Source organism: Macaca fascicularis, chromosome 8, assembly GCF_037993035.2.
Source record: "Macaca fascicularis isolate 582-1 chromosome 8, T2T-MFA8v1.1".
Classification (NCBI taxonomy): domain Eukaryota; kingdom Metazoa; phylum Chordata; class Mammalia; order Primates; family Cercopithecidae; genus Macaca; species Macaca fascicularis.
Window position 1 is genome coordinate 107,298,001 of NC_088382.1, and position 24,210 is coordinate 107,322,210.

The 24,210-nt window shown below is 39.5% G+C and overlaps 1 protein-coding gene across 9 annotated transcripts in view; it reads left to right on the forward strand.

Moving 5' to 3' along the window:
* Positions 1-24,210, forward strand: part of MTDH (metadherin) — a 79,471-nt gene that overhangs the window by 18,651 nt on the left and 36,610 nt on the right. For 5 of the 9 annotated variants that reach the window (XM_073999163.1, XM_005563762.4, XM_015455059.3 and 2 more), the window contains exons 3-5: positions 20,127-20,211; positions 20,930-21,106; positions 22,527-22,592. In XM_073999163.1, coding sequence (XP_073855264.1) covers positions 20,127-20,211; positions 20,930-21,106; positions 22,527-22,592 — 328 coding nt within the window. The remainder of the gene's footprint in view (positions 1-20,126; positions 20,212-20,929; positions 21,107-22,526; positions 22,593-24,210) is intronic. The other 4 variants (XM_045398531.2, XM_045398533.2, XM_073999160.1 and 1 more) reach the window with 1 other exon arrangement.

Below are 24,210 nucleotides of genomic sequence, written 5' to 3' on the forward strand. Positions count from 1 at the left end.
TATAAATTGAATGTGACAGGGTATAAAATCACAGCTTAAAGTTTATAATCATTACTTTGAAATGTCTTGTGGTGGGAAATAATTATAATAGTTGACATTTACTTACTTAAGTATAATCTGGCAGGCACCATGCAAGGTGAGGTATGTTTGTATGTATAAATATATTTACATATCTAGTAGGGACAGCTTTTTGAGTACTTACTAGATATACTTTTAAGACTTTATAGTTGTTAAAAAATAATCTATAGATATTTCCTTATTTTCACAAGGGCTCTGAGGTGATGGTACTATATCCATCTTACAAATGAGAAACCTGAGGCTTATGTTATCTGAGCTATTGAAAGTATAGTCAGTTCTAACCCAGATCTATCTGACTTCAAAGTCTTTACTTTTTACTGCCTTATATTATTTCTAATGCTCTCAGAAACTCTGCCAGGCAGATAGTTATAGCCCCATTTTACAGATAAGGGCTCAAGTGCCTAGAGAAATTTTGTGATTTAATTAATTTGATACAGTTGGCCGGGCACAATGGCTCAAGCCTGTAATCCCAGCATTTTGGGAGGCTGAGTCGGGCAGATCACCTGAGGTCAGGAGTTTGAGACCAGCCTGGTCAACATGGTGAAGCCCTGTCTCTGTTGAAAATACAAAAATTAGCCAGGCATGGTGGCATGTGCCTCTAGTCCCAACTACTCAGGGGGCTGAGGCAGAAGAATCACTTGAACACAGGAGGTGGAGGTTGTAGGGAGCTGAGATCATGCCATTGCACTCCAGCCTGGGCGAGAGAGTAAGATTCCGTCTCAAAAAAAAAAAAAAAAAAAAAAATGGATGCAATTTCTGGACGAGGATCTGAACCCAGCTTATTCTGATTCCAAAAAGTTCTTTTTGTCATTTAGCAGTGCCACCTCAGTTGCTGTTGCTTTTTCAGTACAAAGTTTCTACCTTTGGTTTCTTGCCTATGCTATTTAACTTTTCAAATAATAATAAATGCTACAGCTCATGGCTGGTGTTCTGTTTTTGCCATCCAGTTTTGCATTTCGAATTTGTGCTTTTTAACTTGGTTAGGTCTAGGTAACTCAGTTGATTTTTTATGGTATTGCCCTATGTGTGTATTGCACTTTGTGTTTTAAATAGGTGGTGTTTTTTAGACTTATTTTCTTTCTTCCTTTCCTTTCCTTTCCTTTCCTTTCCTTTCCTTTCTTTTCCTGCCTTTCTTCCTTTCCTTTCTTTCTTTTTTTTCTTTCCTTTCTTTGTTCTGTCATTCTTGTTGCCCAGGCTGGAGTGCAGTGGCACAATCTCAGCTCACTGCAACCTCTGCCTCCCAGCTCAAGCAATTCTCCTGCCTCAGCCTCCTGAGCAGCTGGGATTACAGGCACGCACCACCACGCCCAGCTATTTTTTGTATTTTTAGTAGACACGGGGTTTCACCACGTTGACCAGGCTGGTCACAAACTCCTGACCTCAGGTGATCCGCCCACCTCGGCCTCCCAAAGTGCTAGGATTACAGGCATGAGCCATTGCACCCGGCCTACCTTTCCTTACAAAGAAATACATCTTAGATCTTATACACCTTAATATATATTATCATATTTTTGTTTTTGCTCTCTGAGCCATATCTTGGGCACTTTGAGAAGTACAATTTTTGTCTGTAGAGTAGTTGTACTCTTAAGCTGTGATATTGATTACCTTGCCGTATCACTTGAGTAAGCCTTGTAGATAAAAGTTTGCCTAGAAACTGTATATGACAAGATCTTAGGTCTGTAAAGCAGGTTAAACTGCCATAGTTTTCTAGGTCTTTATTTGGGTTTGAAGGTCAGTGTTTCATTAGAACTAGTCTCTAGTAGAGTACACGTAGGACCATTAGCCAGACTGAATGCATTGTGCTAATAGATGCTAAAGGTAATAAAAATGTAAGATGTACTTACCCTCAGATTACAGTCTAGTTAAGGAAAGGCAAGCAAAGAGAAGATATCTAGTAATACAAGGCATTAAGTGCTGCGTGTTCAGGGGAGAAAGGTTATCCTACTTGGGTAGCCAGAGAAGATTGACTTAATTAATCTCTGTAAGTATAGGAATGATATTTCAGTAAGTAGGCATGGGGAGACAAGTTTTAGAAGGGAAGAGAAACAAATGAACACAACCTGACATTATTTAGATTAAACAAATGGACATATTCAGACATAAGGGGAAGCCTTAGTCAAGTTTGACTGGTCAAGATAGGGTAGGCATATGATAAAAACTTAGAAATATTCAACTGGCAGCAACATTGATGATTAATGAATCAGTTTTGCGTCTCTGATTGTAAAAAAGTCTTAATGTAGAAATGTAAAGATTGCTAGTGAGAGAAACAACGGAAACAAAATGTGTGAACTTTCGTCACCACCAAATTGTTAGGATGAAGTCAGTGATATCCACTGAACCCTGATATCATTTGTTACAAGTATTAATAAGGTCTTACATTTTTATGATGCTACACAATATACAAAATATTTGTACAAAACATTTTCACATCTCTTAATCCTGATGAACAACTCTGAGGACATTATCATTTCTTTTACGTAGCTCAATAAAGAGTTTTGTGAATTGTCCAGGATCACATAGCTGATAAGTAACACTCCTTCAATTTCTCTAAGGCAGCAATTTTTGAAGCATGGTCAATGAACCCCTAGAAAGGGGCCCTAGGGGCAAAACTATTTTCATAATAATTAAGACATTATTTGCCTTTTTAACTATGTTGATGCTTGCACTGATGGTACAAAAGCAATAATGGGTAAAACTGCTGGCTCCTTATCATGAACCAAGACAGTGGCACCAAACTTCCACTTATTGTATTCTTGTTTTGGTTTGTTTTTGAGACAGCACTCTGTCGCCCAGATTGGAGTGCAGTGGCACGATCTCACTCACTGCAGCCTCCGCCTCCCAGGTTCAAGCAATTCTCCTGCCACAGTTTCCTGAGTAGCTGGAATTACAGGTGCCCGCCACTACCCCCGGCTAATTCTTGTATTTTTAGTAGAGACGGGGTTTCACCATATTGGTCTTGAACCCCTGACCTCAGGTGATCCATCTGCCTCTGCCTCCCAAAGTGCTGGGATTATAGGTGTGAGCCACCACGCCCTGCCATTTTGTTTTGTTTGAAGAGACTCTCACTCTGTTACCCAGCCTGGAGTGCAGTGGCACAGTCATGCTCACTGCAGCCTCAACCTCCCAGGCTTAAGCAATCCTTCTGTCTCATCTTCCCAAGTAGCTGGGACTGCAGATGCACACTACCATGTGCCCAGCGAATTTTTTGTAGAGACAGCATGCCTCCCAGGTTCAAGCAATTCTCCTGACTCAGCCTCCCGAGTAGCTGGGATTACAGGCGCCCACCATCACGCCCACCTAATTTTTGTATTTTTAGTAGAGATGGGATTTCACCATGTTGGCCAGGCTGGTCTCGAACTCCTGACCTCAAAAGGTCTGCCTGCCTCAGCCTCCCAAAGTGCTAGGATTACAGGCATGAGCCACCACGCCTGGCCGTAGATCTTCCAAAATGTTAAAACATTCCATTAAACAACATATATTTTTTAAAATTACATTTGTTAATATACCAACTAACGTCACCAGAAATTCCTTACGTACCGGTAGGTTGTCAAGCTCATGGTAGCAGACACAAATTTTCCAAATTTCATTTTTTTTTTCTTTAATATAGAGACAGGATCTCGCTATGTTGCCCAGGCTGGTCTTGAACTTATGGGCTCAAGCAATCCTTTTGCCTTGGCCTCCCAAAGTGATGGAATTACAGGTGTGAGCTACTGCACCAGCAAATTTTTCAGATTTCTAATTTTCACTTGCCAACAAAGTCATGTTATCATTTGCAACGAGTACTGTCCGCTTCCTTTAAGTGACAAGATAGCCTTGTTCATTTTTGAGAAAATGTCTGCAAATACACAAGTCTGAATAATCACGGCTTGTCTATCAGTCATTCTTTCAAGCCAAAAAGGAATATTATGAGTAAGTGGCTAATTTGGCACACAAGCCATTGCATAAGTGTTTTTCCTCAAGACAATCATCAATCTTCATTTTGCAGCATACTTTATGCATATATTCCATTTCATCACACAGAATAATTAAAAAGCCTGTGTTTAAGAATTGAGATTTAATGAAGTTAATAATAATTTTTGCTGCTTCATTAAGGACACGCAAGTGCAACTAGCATTTTTTTTTTTAAACTGTTGAGTAGATGGCAGTAAAGAATACAATGATATGCCTGTGATCCAGCACTCTGGGAGGCCAAGGCAGGTGGATTGCTTTGAGCTCGGGAGTTCAAGAGCAGCCTGGGCAACATAGTGACAGAGTGAGACTCTGTCTCAAAAAAATAAAAATAAAAATAAAAATAAATGCCTGAAACTGGATAATTTATAAAGAAAAGAGGGTTCAATTGTCTCACGGTACCACAGGCTATACAGGAAGCATAGCAGCATCTGCTTCTCAGGAGGCCTCTAGGAGCAACCCATGGTAGAAGGCAAAGCATGAGCTCTCTCTGTTGCCCAGGCTGGAGTGCAGTGGTGCGATCTCAGCTCACTGCAACCTCCACCGCCTGGGTTCAAGCGATTCTCCTGCCTCAGCCTCCCGAGTAGCTGGGATTACAGGTGCCCACCACCACGCCTGGCTAATTTTTTTATGTTTCTAGTAGAGACAGGGTTTCACCATGTTGGCCAGGCTGGTCTTGAGCTCCTGACTTCAGGTGATCCTCGTGTCTCGGCCTCCCGAAGTGTTGGGATTACAGGCGTGAGCCATAGCGCCCAGTGGGGGATAACATTTCAATATGAGATTTGGGTGGGGACACAGATCCAAACCATATTGTGCCTCAGTCAAAATAATGTGTCACAGTAAATTGAATACAAACACAGATATGTGAATCCAGCTGTCTTAAGGTAGACATTAAAGATATTTGCAAAATATAAAATCTGCCACTCTTCTCGCAGAAATGTTTTGTTTTGAAAAAGATATAGGTATCATTACATAACGTATAATTTATGATTATTTTGTTATAAATTAATATATCTAAACAATTTATTAAATTTGTGTGATAAATATAACCCACGTAAACAAAGGCTCTTGGCCAGGCACAGTGGCTCAGACCTGTAATCCCAGCACTTTAGGAGGCGAAGGTAGGAATTCAAGACTAGCCTGGCCAACATGGAGAAACCCCGTCTCTACTAAAAATACAAAAACTAGCTGGGCCTGGTGGTACGTGCCTGTAGTCCCAACTACTTGGGCGGCTGAGGCACGAGAATCACTTGAACCCAGGAGGCAGAGGTTGCAGTGAGCCAAGATCATGCCGCTGCCCTCCAGCCTGGGTGGTAGAGCAAGACCCCATCTCAAATAATGATAATAATAATAATGGCTCTTTGACATCCTTAATACATTTTAAGAATCTAAAAGAGTATCATGTGACCCAGAGGTTTAAGAATTGCTCTGGGAGAGATCAGTGTCTAGAAAGTAAAATACAAAATAATTTTGAGGCAACATGCGTTTAAACAAGTATAGGCTAGAACAGCTCTTAGCAAAACAGAATTATCTGCATGCCCAGAGAGTTTATATACATGTGTATTTTCCTTCCATAATGCATCTTAGAAACTATAGTTTAAAACCATAGGTTGGCAAACCATGGCCAAATCTAGTGCTCTGCCTGTTTTTGTAAATAAAGTTTTATGGGAACACAGCCACACTTACTTATTTATCATTAGCAGTTTTTTACTATAGCAGTGGAGTTGGATAATTTCAACAGAGCGGCCTTATGATCTGCAAAGCCTAAAATATTTACTGTCTGGCTCTTTTTTTCCCCCTTCCTGAACCTATTAAACTCCCATTGTAGTCCTTTGGAGTCTTTAAATGTTTTATATGAGTGCTTTGATATGTTCTCTGAGCCTTGGACTATTAACCTTTTGGGTTCTCTTGTGCCACAGAATTTATAGCTTCATCATTTCTTGGGTTCCCACCCAAGGAATTAGTTTTCAAGGTTCCCTTTAAGGTAAACAAAACTGTTTTTCTGTAAAAGAGAATACCATACCAGGAAAACCATATTTATCCCTCTAGACTTTTATGTCTAAACTACAAATAGCAGAACAGAGACCAGAACCAGGATTTCTGCCCCAGTCAGTCATTTTCCCACTATACCATGGCTTTACCTCACACAGGAAGTGGCAAGAGAGGATTGAAAAACAGTGAAATGGCAAATTTGGTTTTAAACATGCTTAGATTGAGGCGAGAGTGGGATCCTCATACTGGAATTAATTTGTTTGTCGGGAATGTAAGAACTGTATCTGGGGAAAAGTTCAAAGCTAGATAAAAGGAGTTCTTAAGAGAGGTTTCTTGTAAATGTCTTAAGATTGTGAGTTTAGCCATGCTGCTTGTGCCATGTACCATGTCTTAAGAGCCCACACCAGACATATTTAAATAATTTAATGACTTGGATGGTGGATCATGTATACAAAGATAATAGCTCAGAGGTTTTAATTGAGTGGAGGAACCGAGTAAGAGTTAGGTAGACAGGGCTATATGTAATTCAGTCTAATTTTAGGCTCTTTCATTGGTTACTCATAAATTAACTGAATATCTTCTATGTGCAAGGTACTACTATAGGCGTTAGAAATACAACAGTTGATAAAACAAGAGCCACTACTCTCGTGAAACTTAGTCGGGAAAACAACTAAAAATATAAGCATATTCTCTACTATCTGGTAATAAGTGCTATGAAAGAAAACAATTAGGTCAGGCATGGTGGCTCACATCTATAATCCCAGCACTTCAGGAGGCCAAGGAGGGAGGATCTCTTGAGGCCAGGAGTTCAAGACAGAGCCTGGGCAACATAGTGAGACCCCACCTGAACAAAAATTTTTTTTAAATTTAGGCCGGGCACGTTGGTTCACACCTGTAATCCCAGCACTTTACGAGGCCAAGGTGGGTGGATCACCTGACGTCAGGAGTTCGAGACCAGCCTGGCCAACATGCTGAAACTCCGTCTCTACTAAAAATATAGAAAATTAGTGGGGCGTGGTGACTGGCACCTGTAATCCCAGCTACTTGGGAGGCTGAGGCAGGGGAATCATTTCAACCCAGGAGGCGGAGGTTGCAGTGAGCTGAGATCGCGCCATTGCACTCCAGCCTGGGCAACAAGAGCAAAACTCTGTCTCAGGGTGGGGGGAGAAATTGGCCAGGTGCAGTGGCTCACACCTGTAATGCCAGCACCCTGGAAGGCCGTGGCAGGCAGATAGCTTGAACTCAGGAGTTCAAGACCAGCTTGGGCAACATGGCAAAACCCCAGATCTACAAAAAAATGTAAAAATTAGCCAGGCATGGTGGTGCATACCTGTATTCCCAGCTACTTGGGAGGCTGAGGTGGGAGCATTGCTTGAGCCGAAGAGATGGAGGTTGCAGTGAACCAAGATCACACCATGGCACTCCAGCCTGGTCGACAGAGTGAAACCCTATCTCAAAAATCAGTTAATTAAAAAAAATTTTTAATTAGCGAGGCATGGTGGCATGCCCCTGTAGTCCTAGCTACCCCAGGAGGCTGAGGTGGGAGGATCACTTGAGCCCCAGAGTTTGGGACTGTAGCAAGCTGTAATCAAGTCACTGCACTCCAGCCTGAAAAACAGAGACCCTGTCTCTGAAAAGAACAAAAATGAGGGAAAAAAAAAAAAAACAGGGTAAGGAGATAGAGATAAAGTGCAAGTTGTGGGCACTTCCCTGCACCTGCAGTTCTCCTACTACTTCCATTTAGGAAAATAGCAGTAGTACCAAGTGGAATAACCTTGAATCTCCTTTAAGTTAAACCCCACCAAAAGAGGGGAATCAATTACAGACTTTTCTATTTTTTTTTTTTTTTTTTTTTTTGAGACGGAGTCTCGCTGTGTCGCCCAGGCTGGAGTGCAGTGGCCGCATCTCAGCTCACTGCAAGCTCCGCCTCCCGGGTCTATGCCATTCTCCTGCCTCAGCCTCCCGAGTAGCTGGGACTACAGGCGCCCGCCACCTCACCCGGCTAGTTTTTTGTATTTTTTAGTAGAGACGGGGTTTCACCGTATTTAGCCAGGCTAGTCTCGATCTCCTGACCTTGTGATCCGCCCGTCTCGGCCTCCCAAAGTGCTGGGATTACAGGCTTGAGCCACCGCGCCCGGCCGACTTTTCTACTTTTAAGGAGATTTGTGACAGTTTTCACACTCTCATCCTGATATTGTGTGACAAGGTTATTAAGATGGAGAACTACTGGTATAGGCAAAATAGCGAAATATAACTAGTATGCTTCTTGGATAATCCATGTTTTCCCATTTAACCATACCCAATTTGTATATATATTTGGGACAAGTGAGAAAAATAATAACAAAATGTGAAGCAATATAAAATAGGAACTTGCCATATTTGGCCAGAAAGTGGATGAAATTGACTCTAAAGCAATTTTAATTTCATCAAGTACATTTTTAAAAACATTGTTACAATTACAAAAATGAAAGAATATTGACACAATGGAAGCAGAAAAAACAAAAATCTCAAAAAATAGAACACTTTTTTCCTTGAGTTAATTAAAAACCTTATACACCAGTCAGTAGTCTGCAGACCAAAACATCACAGTAAAAAATACTCAGCATTCTTTTTTTTTTTTTTTTTTTTTTTAAAGACAGAGTCTTGCTGTGTCACCCAGGCTGAAGTGCAGTGGCATGACCAAGGTTCACTGCAACCTTGCCCACCCGGGCTCAAGTGATTCTCCAACCTCAGCTTCCCAAGTAGCTGGGACTACAGGCATGCACCACCACGCCCAACTAATTTTTTATTTTTTGTAGAGATGGGGTCTCACCGTGTTGCCCAGGCTGGTCTAGAGCTCCTGGGCTCAAGTGATCCACCCACCTCAGCCCTCCCAAATTGTTGAGATTACAGGTGTGAGCTGTTGTGCCCAGCCAGCATTCCCGTTTATTCATGCTTTTGTTCCTTTATCACTTCTGGCGTTACCACCAAAATCTTTAGATGTTTATAGGGCTATAAATATTAAAGATGTCAGTTCGCCAAATTTTTAGGGACCAGTACTTCCAGAATAGAGAATTAATAAATTGAATAAGAATTACACTCAGGGCTGGGCACAGTGGCTCATGCCTGTAATCCCAGCACTTTGGGAGGCTGAGGCAGGTGGATCACCTGAGGTCAGGAGTTTGAGACCAGCCTGACCAACATGGCGAAACCCAGTCTCTACTGAAAATACAAATATTAGCTGAGTGTGGTGGCGTGCACCTGTAGTCTCAGGTACTCAGGAGGCTGAGGCACAAGAATCGCTTGAACCTAGGAGGTGGAGGTTGCAGTGAGCCTAGATCGTGCCACTACACTCCAGCCTGGGTGACACAGCAAGACACTGTCTCAAAAAAAAAAAAAAAATTACATTCAGGGCCAGGCAAAGGTGGCTCATGTCTGTAATACCAGCACTTGGGAGGCTGAGGTGGGCAAATTGCTTGAGCTCAGGATTTCGAAACCAGCCTGGACAACATGGCAAAGCCCTGTCTCTTCAAAAAGTACAAAAATTAGCCTGTTGTATTAGCATATGCCTATAGTCCCAGCTCCTTGGCAGGTTGAGGTGGGAGGATGCTTAAGCCCAGGAGGTGGAGGTTGCAACGAGCTGAGATCATGCCACTGCACTCCAGCCTGGGTAACAGAGCCAGACCCTGTCTACAAAAAAAACAGAATTACATTTAGAACCTGGCTACATATCTTGTATAAATGGCTAATTGCAATTGCAAACAGGTTATCTTTTTTTTTTTTTTTTTGAGAGACAGAGTCTCACTCTGTTGCCCAGGCTAAGTGCAGTGGTGCAATCATGGCTTACAGCATTCTCAGTCTTACGGGCTCAGATATCCTCCCACCTCAGCCACCCAAATAGCTGGGACTACAGGCATGCACCACCATGCCTGGTTAATTTTTGTATTTTTTGTAAAGACAGGGTCTCACTGTATTGCCCAGGCTGTTCTTGAACTCCTGGATGCATGTGTTCCTCCCACCTGTCTCCCAAAGTGCTGGGATTACTGTCTTGAGCCACTGCACCTAGCTACAGAAAGTGGTTTTTTTTTATTTATTTATTTTTACCGTTATGGTTTGTCTCTGGCATGCAAAAAGTATCTTAGTGATAAGGATGGTGTCACTTAAAATTTGTACAGTAGCCGCCTTGTGATAGTTTTCATACTGCGCAAATAATAAATTACACTCTTAAATTGGTCTTTTTGGCATGAATTGTATGCTATGCCATTCTTTGTACTTTGCAATTCTCCGTCAAAATCTGCTAAGGGGGCAGTTAGCCGTTTGAATAGATCTACTCTTACTGTCAGCATGTACTTTTTGCCACTCTAATAAGTGATATCACTTATTGTTTGGGTATTGGCTAATATTAGAAATACTCAGCTGGGTGTGGTGGCTCACATCCCAGCACTTTAGGGGAGGCCAAAGCGGGTGGATTGCTTGAGCCTAGGAGTTTGAGACCAGCCTGGGCAACATGGTGAAACCTTGTCTCTACAAAAAATACAAAAATTGGCCAGGTGCAGTGACTCACACCTGTAATCCCAGCGCTTTGGGAGGCCAAGGTGGACAGATCACAAGGTCAGGAGATCGAGACCATCCTGGCTAACATGGTGAAATCCTGTCTCTACTAAAAAATACATAAAATTAGCTGGGCTTGGTGGCACATGCCTATAGTCCCAGCTACTCAGGAGGCTGAGACAGGAGTATCGCTTGAACCTGTGAGGTGGAGGTTGCAATGAGCTGAGATTGCGCCATTGCACTCCAACCTGGGTGACAGAGTGAGACTCCGTCTCAAAAAAAAAAAAAAAGAAAAGAAAAGAAAATATAAAAATTAGCCAGGTGTGATGGGACATGCCTGTAGTCCCAGCTACATGGGAAGCTGATGTAGGAGGATCACTTGAGCCCAGGAGGTCTAGGCTGCAGTGAGCCTTGATCACACCGCTGCACTCCAGCCCGGGCGACAACGAAAGCCTGTCTCAAAAAAACAAAAAAAGAAAGTGGACACTGTTATTTCTAGTAAGAACTCTATCAGCCACATCACCGTTAAGTTATGATGATTTCATCGGATGTTGTATAAGTTGGTCCAAATAGCGAAATCATCAAGAAGGGGTTTTGAAATAAAAGTATATTTCTACTTTTGGTACTTAAAATAAAAACTTTGCCTAATTATACCATGCCTTGAAATTTAAGCTAATGATATTCTGAAACTATTTTAATTTAGCAAGATATCTAAGCATTCAGAATGTAAAAACTGGCATTTCTAGTTTTTTTTAAGATGTTTATGCATTCTTCTGTATGACAAAATTTTACTGAATTTAATTATAAATGACTGGATGCATTTCTTGGGGGTTTCTTATTTAAATAGAGAAAGAAGTACTATGGGGAAACACTTGTTCCTTCTGATGTGGTAATTAGCAAAAAACAGTATTACAACCAACCAAAATGCATTCATTCCTTAGCATATACTGTTTGATGCCACATAAAAACGTTGCTAATGATACTAAATAAATTAGTACCGGAGCAAATTACTCAGCCTGGTAGGGATAATGTACAGATGTTTCTAACATTAAAGCTTGGGGGAACTTGCTAGATTCTATTTCAGTAATGAAACACATGAAGGACCACTTTTGTGAGCAACTGAAGAGAGATCCGCAAAGATATATTCTCAACAGTAAATCACTTATTTAACTTTTTTAAATGTTTGTGGAAAAACTAAACAGAAACCACTGATGGAGGGATGGCTTTGACTGGAATTAAACAGAGGGATGGCTTTGACTCGAATTAAACAAAAAAATAAATGGGGAGTTAGGAAGAGATAACACCATGTGTGAAATTTATTTACTACGTTATTTCTCGGAAACTATGACGACAAAAGAGATTAATGCCAGATTGCAAATTGGAGGACCTTCAAATTACAGTAAGGGTGAAGGTGATAATCATCTTTAATGATGCAAAGATTTTACAAAGAGGATTCATTGACTCTATTTTTTTTTTTTTTTTTGAGATGGAGTCTCGCTCTGTCACCCAGGCTGGAGTGCAGTGGCCGGATCTCAGCTCACTGCAAGCTCCGCCTCCCGGGTTCACGCCATTCTCCTGCCTCAGCCTCTGGAGTAGCTGGGACTACAGGCGCCCGCCACCTCGCCCGGCTAGTTTTTTTGTATTTTTTAGTAGAGACGGGGTTTCACCAGGTTAGCCAGGATGGTCTCGATCTCCTGACCTTGTGATCCGCCCATCTCGGCCTCCCAAAGTGCTGGGATTACAGGCGTGAGCCACCGCGCCCGGCCTCATTGACTCTATTCTAGCAAAATACTTTGATAAAGCTGAGCAACTTTTAAAAATGAGTCATACATTTTTCTCCTTTCTTCCTCTTTCTTTCTTTCTCTTTTCTTTCCTTTCTTTGACATAGGTTTTCACTCTGTTGCCCAGGCTAGAGTGCAGTGGCGCAGTCATGTCTCACTGCAGCCTGGAACTTCTGAGCTCAAGAGATCCTTTCCCCTTAGCCTCCTGAGTAGCTCCCCCACACCATTTTTTTTTTTTCTTTTTCTTTCTTTTTTTTTCTTTTTTTTTTTTGTTTTGGAGAGACAGAATTGCTTAGTCACCCAGGCTGGTCTCAAACTCCTGGCCTCAAACAATCCTCCCACCTTGGCCTCCCAATATTTTGGGATTACAGGCATGAGCAACCTTGACTGGCCTATTTTTCTTTTATGAAAAATGAAGTGTTCCAAGTCTGTTGAATCTTTTCTATAAAGACAAATGGTTGTCTGCTTACCAGATACTTTTACAAAGAATTTATACTGAATCTGCCCCTTCACGGTTAAGGAAAGCTTGCTTAACAAGATGTCAGAAAATAGCCAATTTTTGGAAGAAGCTCATGCAGTGAAGAGTGTATGCTGACAAATTTACATCATTGCGTGATTTTGTTATTAAAGAGCATTTGTATGTTAGATGTGAAAATCCTCATATCTGCCCAGCTTGGAAGCAATTTTCTAACAGAAAAATAGCCAACAGCCCAGATTCTAGAGTACGAGTACATGAGATCCAATTCCAGTTCTGACACTTGACTAATGATGTGATTTGGGGGTTGGTTAGTAATCACTTGTGCCTCTGTTTTCTCATCTACAAAATGGAGAGAATAACATTTACCTAGGGTTACTTTGAGAATTTAAATGGAACTATGTAAGTGATAACTATAAACCAGATGTAAAATTTTGTCTTTTTAGTGAATTCACTTGTTAAAAATAAAAAAAAAAAATTATCTCACCCTTGGTAATAACAAGAACAAATGATAATAATAATAATAATAATAATAATAATAAAGTAGAAAAGTACCAAAAAATGTAGAACTTTCTGATTCAAGTAGAAACAATGTATTGATGTTAAAGATTAAAATTTACTGGCTGAATTTTCACAAAAACCTTTGCATACTTGGAGAATTAGATGGAAAAATTAGTGTCATATTTCAGTAAGCATGGCCAATCGTGTCTTCCATTTTGATCTTCTTACTTTTTCAGATATAACAATATTTAATACCAAATATGAAAATGAATGGATTTAGATGATATTCAGAAGAATAAAGCATGTTCATTCATATTGCTATAACTAAAAATAGTTATGTTTTACAACTGTATACACTATCAGTGTAGTAGAATGTGTATAAAATTTATAAATAAACATTTTGGGGTATATGCTCTATTTTTTCCCATAGAAGTATAAGAATAACAAGCTTATTTAACCCACTGTTACAAGAGTGATAGCAGACGCCTTTATCTGGCATATTTAGGTATTTAAGCGAGTTACCATATATTCCATATATTGATTAGCAATTGGGTATTGGCACTGCTTATTTGAATATTTTGAGTAACTCCTGATAAGATCTTAGAATTTTTGGAACTTACTTATCATAATTTCCTAAGGAATTGTCAATCTATCTTATTTAGTATATATCTTTAGCAGTTTTAGAAAATTGTAATGGTGGATCTAATGATTATTTATCAAAGCTTTTTCATCATCTAGATTTGTTTGTTTGAGACAAGGTCTTGCTCTGTCGCCCAGGCTGGAGTGCAGTGGTGCAACCCTGGCTCACTGCAACCTCGACATCCTGGGCTCAAGTGATCCTCCCACCTCAGTCTTCCAAGTAGCTAGGACTGCAGGTGTGTACCACCATGCCCAGCTAATTTTTTATTTTTTGTAGAGACAAGAATTTTGCCGTGTTGCCCAGGCTGGTCTCAAACTCCTGGCCTCAAGCAGTCGGCCCACCTCAGCCCCTCCAAAGTGCTGGAATTACAAGCACATACCATCACACCCAGCTCATCATCTAGATTTAAAAGAATGAAGCCATTTACTGTTCCAGGTGCAAATATTGTTTGTAGTCCCAATGGATATGTATTCATTGTCATTTAACTCATTCCTCCTTTAGGAGTGTTATGGTGTGTGTATGTATACATGCACATACATGTGCATACATGCGTATACATGTACTTAACATATAACATAGACCAAGATATTTATCCAATGGGGCTGTGTTATAGCCCACTTTGTTGTTAACATCTGTATTATACATATGAGATAGAAAGAAGAATAATATGAAATTTTAATGAAAGCTAATAGGAAAATTTACATACAGATTTTTTGAGATGACTCCTGATACATTGAATGATGTCTGTTTTGAATAATTTTGTAGGTTTTGGGTTAAAGGTCGTTTGCTTCACACAGCATCTGAGCCCCTACTAATTTCAGGTGCTAGGCAGGCTTCCTCAGAAGCGTATTTCAATCAGTGCCGAGCATGCAGCATTCAAATAAAGGGAAGTAGGGATTCTGTTGAGAATATAATATATCTCTTATTCTCTTGCTTTTAAGAAGCTTGTATTATTATTGGAAAACTGGGAACACTTGAACACATGGAAAGGTATAGCCATATTGGAAATGTCCCAAGGAAGTTTGTGACAAATGGCCAAATCTTTGTCAGTTTTAAATGTTTTGAAATGCAAGATTATGTGTACTTAGGGGAAAGGAAAAGGGGGACAGTGGTAGAGATAAAGCAAATGGAGTGGAACTTGAGCTGGATAAAAAAAAAAAAATGAGTACAGGCCATTTCAGGCATTGAACATCAGTAGGGGAGCAGATGTTTCAGGTGCAAAGAAAATTATCCCAGCACTCTGTCTGTAGCGCTTTGTTCTGAGAAAAAATCCACAGTCAATCCAGCTTGGTCAAAAACAGGAGTGTTCAAAAAGATACCAGTCTTGGAATCAAATGCTCATGTGTATGAATAAAGGAATACAAGGTTGAGATCAATTTGTGGAAGACGTCATATGTCATATAAGAAAGTTAGACATTATAAAAGGTAGGAAATATCTGTAGTGTGCGTTTTTTTTTTAAGAATGAAAACTAATTGGATTGATAAGATACATTGGGAAGGAAACTCTTGAAGATAAGAATTTTTTCTTTTTCCTTTTTTTTTTTTTTTTTTTTGAGATGGAGTCTCTCACTCTGTCACCCAGATTGGAGTGCAGTGGTGCAATCTTGGTTCACTGCAACCTCCGCCTCCCGGGTTCAAGTGATTGTTCTGCCTCAGCCTCCTGAGTAGCTGTGATTACAGGCATGCGACACCACGCCCAGATAATTTTTGTAAAATAACAAAAGGAACTAAGATGTTTGCTTCATTAGTATGGCCAGGTCAAATAGCAGTATATATCACATATTTATTTTAAAGCTTTTCATAGGATATTATTTTATTTAATCTTATCAGGACAGGTGTTATTGTTAATTACTTTTTTTTTTTTTTTTTTTTTGAGATGGAGTCTTGCCTTGTCGCCCAGTCTGGAGTGCAGTGGCGCCATCTTGGCTCACTGCAACCTCTGCCTCCCGGGTTCAAGCGATTCTCCTGCCTCAGCCTCCTGAGTAGCTGGGATTACAGGCACCTGCCACCCACCATGCCCAGCTAATTTTTGTATTTTTAGTAGAGACGAGGTTTCACCATGTTGGCCAGGCTGGTCTTGAATTCCTGACCTCCCGTGATCTGCCCACCTCGGCCTCCCAAAGTGCTGGGATTACAGACGTGAGCCACTGCACCCGGCCTATTGTTAATTACTTTTAGAGGCAATAGTAAAATCAAATAATATTTAAGCCTAATCTACGATAATCTTTTTTCTACAGATTTTTAGTTACAAATCCCCAGATATTTCTGTGTAAACATAATCTCTGTGATTTCTTCAAAGTCTCCCTTCTTTAAAAAAAATGTATTTATATATACTACTTTGTAGTTAACAGAGTCTTTTCACTTTTTGTTTTAATTCTTAAAATAACCTTATGTGAGGTTAGTAGGAATTTTTGTCCATATTTACAGTTGGGGAAAAGGGTTTGGAATGATTTAGCCCAAAGCCGCATAGCTAATGTATGATTAAATTTGTATTTAGAGTTAAATGTAGGGAGACTAAATAAGAGGTTATTTGTGAGGGTAAACTGGATCAGAACTGGACTTCAGTCCTAGTTTCACTGCTTTACCGTGTAATGCTCTTAGACACTTTTTTTTTTTTTTTTTTGAGATGGAGTCTCTGTCACCCAGGCTAGAGTGCAGTGGCACAATCTCAGCTCACTGCAATCTCCACCTCCTGGGTTCCAGTGATTCTCATGCCTCAGCCTCCCTAGTAGCTGGGACTACAGGCGCCTGCCACCACATCTGGCTAATTTTTGTATTTTTAGTAGAGACGGGATTTCACCATGTTAGCCAGGATGGTCTCGATGTCCTGACCTCATTATCTGCCCGCCTCAGCCTCCCGAAGTGCTGGGGTTACAGGTGTGAGCCACCGCGCCCAGCCTCTTAGACACTCTTCTTTGTCTTTTGTTTGTTTGTTTTTTGGGGTTTTTTTGAGACAGGATCTCACCTTGTTACCCAAGCTAGAATACAGTGACATGATCACAGCTCACTGCAGCCTCAACCTCCCAGGCTTGAGTGATCCTCCCACCTCAGCCTCCCAAGTAGCTGGAACCACAGGTGCATGCCACCACCCCCACTGATTTTTTTAACAGATAGAATCTCCCTGTGTGTTGCCCTGGCTGGTCTCATACTCCTGAGCTCAAGTGGTCCTCCCACCTCAACCTTCCAAATTGCTGGGATTACAGGTGTGAGCCACCACACTCAGCAATATTAAACACTTTTTATGGCGTCATTTTCTATCTGTAAAATGGGAATACCTACTTCAGTTCCTGTGGACCTGCACTGTCCAATATGGTAGCCACTTGCCACATGTCGATATTGAGCATTTAAAATGTGACTAGTCTGGCTGGGCGCGGTGGCTCACACCTGTAATCTCAGCCCTTTGGGAGGCCAAGGCAGGTGGATCACCTGAGGTCGGGAGTTTGAGACCACTCTGACCAACGTGGAAAAACCCTGTCTCTACTAAAAATACAAAATTAGCCGGGCAGGGTAGCGCATGCCCTGTAATCCCAACTTTTCAGGAGGCTGAGGCAGGAGAATTGCTTCAACCCAGGAGGCAGAGGTTGCAGTGAACTGAGATCGTGCCATTGCACTCCAGCCTGGGCAACAAGAGTGAAACTCTGTCTCAAAAAATAATAATAATAAAAAGCAACTAGTCCAAATTGAGATAGCCGTTAAATGTAAAATACATACCAGATTTCGAAGACTTACTTTGTTTTCTTTTACATACTGTCTTATTGTGTTTCTTTTTTAATATGAGTTCCATGTTGAAATGACAGTATTATAGATGCGTTGTGTTAAATATTAAAATTGTCACCTATTTTAACTTAAAAATGTGTCTACTAGAAATTTTTAAAAATATATATGTGGTTTGCATTATGCTTCTGTTGGCCAGCACTGCTCTAGACCAAGGATAGCAAACTCTGACACCCCAAATCCAGCCAGATGCCTGTTTTTGTAAATAGAATTTTATTGGAACATAGTCACACCCATTTGTTTATAAATTGTATGTGGCTACTTTCATGCTATATGAGCAGAGTTGTGTGGTTGCTCCAAAACTCTATTACGGCCTGCAAAGCCTAACATATTTACTGTTTGGTCCTTTGCAGAAAAAGTTTGCTGCCTCTGCTCAACTGTAATTGACAGACGTTCAATATGTTATCTTTACTTAAGAGTGGCTATGGTAAAGACAAAGACGGAAGGTAGAATCATGGTTGCCAGTGAGAAAAGAGAAGCTGGGAGTAAACACTAATCATTACAGAGTTTCTTTTTTGGGATTAAATAAAAATTTTGAGGCTGGGAGCAGTGGCTCACGCCTATAATCCCAACACTTTGGGAGGCCAAGGGAGATAACTGAAGGTCAGGAGTTCGAGACCAGCCTGACCGACATGGTGAAAGCCTGTCTGTATTAAAAATACAAAAATTAGCTAGGTGTGATGGTGGGCACCTGTAATCCCAGCTATTCGGGAGGCTGAGGCAGGAGAATTGTTTGAACCTGGGAGGCAGAGGTTGCAGTGAGCTGAGATCACGGCACTGCAGTACAGCCTGGGTGACAGAGCGAGACTCCATCTCAAAAAAAATAAATAATTTTGATAGTTGTGCAACTTCAGATATACTAAAAACCACTGAATTGTGCACCTTTAAAAGGGTGAATATTACGGTATGTGGATGATATCTCCACATATCTTTTTTTCTTAAGTAGATGTGAGTCTAGTTTGGTACATGTAATAAAGCAGTATATTAAATATACATACTGTAATAAAACAGTATATTAAACATACATGTTAATGATGAGAACATGCAATGAAACGAACAAACGCAAATCAATTATGAGGTCAGTAAAAAAAATTAGTTTTTTAATGTAATCTTTTGTCAAAGACAATTTTTAATCACTTTCAAGAGATCATGTCACTTGAGAATATATGCAGGTTTTTTATTGGTAGGAAAAGCAATTTTCTGTCATTGCTTACTCACTTGCTCAAATTCATTTACTGCCTCTTAAGATAGTGTGCAGTACTTTGGGAGGCCAAGGCGGGCAGAGCACAAGGTTAGGAGTTCGAGACCAGCCTGGCCAACATGGTGAAGCCCTGTCTCTACTAAAAATACAAAAATTAGCCAGGTGTGGTGGCGGGCACCTGTAATCCCAGCTACTCCAGAGACTGAGGCAGGAGAATTGCTTGAACCCGGGAGGCGGAGGTTACGGTGAGCTGAGATCGCACCACTGCACTCCAACCTAGGTGATAGAGCAAGACTCCGTCTCGGGGGGAAAAAAAAAAAAAAGAGCGTGCAGTAATACATAAACATAGCTGATGTCAATAAATAGCTAAATAAGTGAATACAAAGTATAAAAATACTATTGTATAAACATTAATTCTCTTTTGGAAGCACTTATCTAAATACAGAAATTATGGCTTATTTCGTTTTTAGCAAGCTTTTGAAAGGATAAAACAATATTAGCAGAAGGGAATTGGAAGATCATTCGAAAACAGCCATAGCTTGTCTGTGTATAGGTATTTTATCTATTATTAAACATCTATATACAAATCCTAGGTATTTTAACATTGCTTTGAAACTGACAAAATAGTACCTGCTATGTACAATTGACCCATTAATTTGTTATACATAGGATATAGCAACAATCTGCTTTATGCAATCCAAAAACAATAATCATCACATAATTTTTCATCTGAACATGTTGCAATAGGTTTTAATTTTATTGCTTCGATATTCGACACCATATTACAGTACCTTATTTATGATGTAACTTACATTAGCATGATGTGGAAGGGCACAGACTTTGGAGCCAGACAGACCTAGTTCCTATTATGACTTAGTTTACTAACATTGTGATGTGGTACAATTTAGTTAATATTTAACATCTCTGAGTTTTCATTTCCTCATCTCTAAAATGGGGCTAATACCTTCTCCAGCAAGTTTCTTTTAAGGAATACATAAGGAAATGAGTACAGAATACTTAACACATAGTAACCACTCACTCAATGGTAACCTCATATGATTATTATTGCCACTTAATATGTTAAGTTTTTTAAATCGAACATTAAATTTTTTTTAGTTGTCAGCATCATACATTTCATTATGTATTTTACTGACTCCTTATCAAAAACATAATGAAATATTAAGTAACATTCTATTTTACTTTCAGTCAAAGAAAAATAAGAAGAAATCAAAGTCAGATGCTAAAGCAGTGCAAAACAGTTCACGCCATGATGGAAAGGAAGTTGATGAAGGTACTTGAGCAAGGGAAAGGACTGTAGAAAATTTTTTAATCCTTTTTTTATCAAAGTGTATTATATAAAAACTGCATTTGTTTTACTTTATTTTGTATTTAGCTCTTTTTTTATTACTGTAGACCTTAATATATAGAGCTGTGACACTGTTAGGAAACACTTTTGTTAAGGATCCAGTAGTGCTTTTTCTGAAGAGAACTGCCTTGAAATTTAAAGTCAAGCTCAGTATTTTGAGCAATTAAAAAGTCATTCATCTTGTCTTTGTCTACTGGAATTATGGTTTCTTTGTTTGTTTTCTCCCCATGGTTCTTAAATATACCATTCCTGAAAGACTTTGTACAAAATTCGCTAGAAGTCATTTATTATCATCACCTAATAAACCCATGTATTAGTGATTATATATAATACTCTCCTATCACTTCTACCTAGCAAGATAAAAAAAGATAGACAAGATGACTTATATATATCACTTTTTCTAAACCATAGATGACAGATTTGATAAAAATTACCAGAATAAATAATAGCAGTTGCCTAAAACAACATAATGAAATTAGAACACATTCTTAGGATGAGTTAATATAATCAACACTCTTGGTTTTAGCTTAACATCTAAATTTATCATGATATTTTATGTGCTCCACCCCATTTTCTCCCCCAAAACTACAACTTTTTTGTCTTCCCCTTACTGAATAACATTTTTTTTCTGGGGCTGTGTCAGGAGCCTGGGAAACTAAAATTAGTCACAGAGAGAAACGACAGCAACGTAAACGTGATAAGGTGCTGACTGATTCTGGTTCATTGGATTCAACTATCCCTGGGATAGAAAATACCATCACAGTTACCACCGAGCAACTTACAACCGCATCATTTCCTGTTGGTTCCAAGAAGAATAAAGGTATATTAGTGGAACATAAGACAGTGGTACATCAAATCAAACTCCTTTTATTCGGATGTACAAAATATCATTATGTCAAAATCTGACTATTTTGAATGCTAACATCATTGTGCTGATATACCCTTCTTCATGAGAGTATTGTGAACCGTGTATCGGTTTACCGAATACCAGCAGTGTTACTTGTTACATATTGCCTAATGAATGGCCTATTAAATTAAAATTTGCCTTTCTGCCTTGAGTCATATGAGAAAATGATGTTGCCACTTTTCTAGTGTGTATCACTTTGCCCCAACTCTCTTGCATCTCCGTTCCTTAGAGTGGATAAGACATTTATTAAATGAAATGATTTATCACCATTTTGCATGTTGAGAGCTTTCATTCCAAGATGAATCATGCATGTTCTGGTTAGTACAGGTTGTGTCTGGATTTCTTATCACCCCAGCTTTTTGAGAATATCATAGATGTTTGATAGAGCTAGACCACAGCTTCAAAGATTGAGCTAATGTTCTTTCTCTCAAGTATTAATATTTCATATGTTCATACTATCCAATACTGGTGGCTTCTTGGTAGCCCGCTCTTTACATTACCATCATTTTTACCCTGGAGACACCAGCCTGCAAAGTGATACTGTTCAATTTGCTTGGAAGCATTGGCGTATCTTCCTTGTCTTTTTGTTAATGACCTTCCCACCTCCCCACACCTCAGTTGTTTCCAGACCATTTTCTTAGCCTTGTTACCTTTTATTTTTTGCTTGATAACTTGGTGGAATTTATTGCCATGGTACAGCAATGACTTCTACTTACCCATTTTCACTGTTACATATTAGCTATGCTTTAGTATTTTTGTTGATTCTTTTTCACTGTCTTGTGCATGCCATCCTTGCTAGCACAATCCTATGTCATGCTGGTTTTTTTAAACATTGTGATCATTATGCTTTTTAGTGTCAAAGAAATAGTATTTTTGTGTTATAATGTGTATTCTCACCTCTTGCCATATTTCCTAAGTCCTGGTCCCAAATACTGGCAAAATTCTTCATAAGTTGATGTGTTTGCTTCCAGGATTGTTGAAAAGGCAGCTGGTGTTGTTGAGAGGTGGCAAAGTTGAATCCAATTACAGAGCCCAATACTCCAGTTCCTACTTAAAATAATCTTGATAACCGTTATAGAATAGCAAACTCTGTCTGTCCATAAGCAGTTTTCCAGGTTCTTTATTGGCATTTTAGTTGACTAAGAATATGGTAACCAGAAAACTCAATTCCTTACCAACAGGGAACTTGACTTTTTTCCAGTGGAAGAATTTAGCACTTGAAGGAGCAATTTATAATAGATAATAAGTAAAAATTAATTTTTGTGTTACTCCTAATTTAATGTGCATAGTGGCCTATTTAGTATTAAATAAATTTTATTTCTATTTTAACCAGGTGATTCTCATCTAAATGTTCAAGTTAGCAACTTTAAATCTGGAAAAGGAGATTCTACACTTCAGGGTGAGAGAAATTACATATAACTTAAATTGAAGGCCCGTCAAAATAGAAATTTATATACATACCTCTTTCCTCACATGAATGACACAGAAGGAAAGAAAAAAGTCTTAAAATGATTTTTAATTAATAAAGTAACATAATCACAGTCCAGAGATTTTGGAAAATAAATAAAAAGAAAAATCACTCCCACTTCTAACAATCTTTGGTATGTTCTAGTCTTTTTTCCCCCATATATAAAAACATTCTGTAGTCGCTTATATGCAATTTTGAATCTTGTTTATATCACTACTAAGTCAGTAGAGAAGAAAGATTTTTGTTGGGCTTGGGTTTAATATAGCATGTATCGGATAAAATACTTGATGCTTGTATGTTTAAAAAAGAAAAAAAGCCTTAGTTCCTATAATGTTTTAACTGCTTCCTTGACAGTTCAAATATTTCACAATGAATGGACTATAGCCTAAAGTTTTTCATTGTTTTATAAATAGAAAATGTTTTATTTACTCATTTATGATAAAGATTGAATTAAGTAGAGTATTACGCCTGACCTGAAAACAAAAGTGTTGTAGTAAAATAAATTTGGAAATGAAAAAAGCACCTTCTCATTTCAGGCTTTTTTTTTTTTTTTGGAGATGGAATTTTGCCCTTGTTTCCCGGGCTGGAGTGTAATGGCATGGTCTTGGCTCACTGCAGTCTCCACCTCCCGGGTGCAAGCGATTCTCTTGCCTCAACCTCCTGAGTAGCTGGGATTGCAGGCACCAGCCACCATACCTGGCTAATTTTTGTATTTTTTAGGAGAGATGGAGTTTCACCATGTTGGCCAGGCTGGTCTCGAACTCCTGACCTCAGGCAGTCCACACACCTCAGCCTCCCAATGTGCTGGGATTATAGGCATCAGGCTTTTTTTTTTTTTTTTTTTTTGGAGACAGAATTTTGCTTGTTGCCCAGGCTGGAGTGCAGAGGCACTATCTCAGCTCACTGCAACCTCCGCCTCCTGGATTCAAACAATTCTGCCTCAGCCTCGTGAGTAGCTGGGATTACAGGCACTTGCCACCACGCCTGGCTAATTTTTGTGTTTTTAGTACAGGCAGGGTTTCACCACGTTGGCCAGGCTAGTCTCAAACTCCTGACCTCAGGTCATCCGCCTGCCCCCAGCCTCCCAAAGTGCTGGGATTACAGGCATGAGCCACCGCGCCCAGCCTCATTTCAGGCTTTTCAGTGCTTGTTCTTAGCACTGTCAGCTTCCTTCCTGCTCATGGTTCTCAACCCTGGCTACACATTAGTTATCCAGGAAGCTTTAAAAAACAACGCGTACACACATATATGTAAAAAGAAACATGTACTTACCTGTACACACACTTATGTGTATTCGTGTATGTGTACATACCTACACTATACATACATAATGATATGTGGGCTCCACCACAAAGATTCTGATTTTAATTGGTCTGGGCTGAGGCTCCAGAGTCTATTGTTAATTAATTTTTCGGTTAATATTAATGTGCAGCCAGGTTTTAGAATCATTGCTTGATACATAATGTAATATACATAAATAATTAAGGAAAGAACATGTAACTAAGGAGATGTCTTCATATTCTTAGTGGGTGAGTATTCAGAATATGTG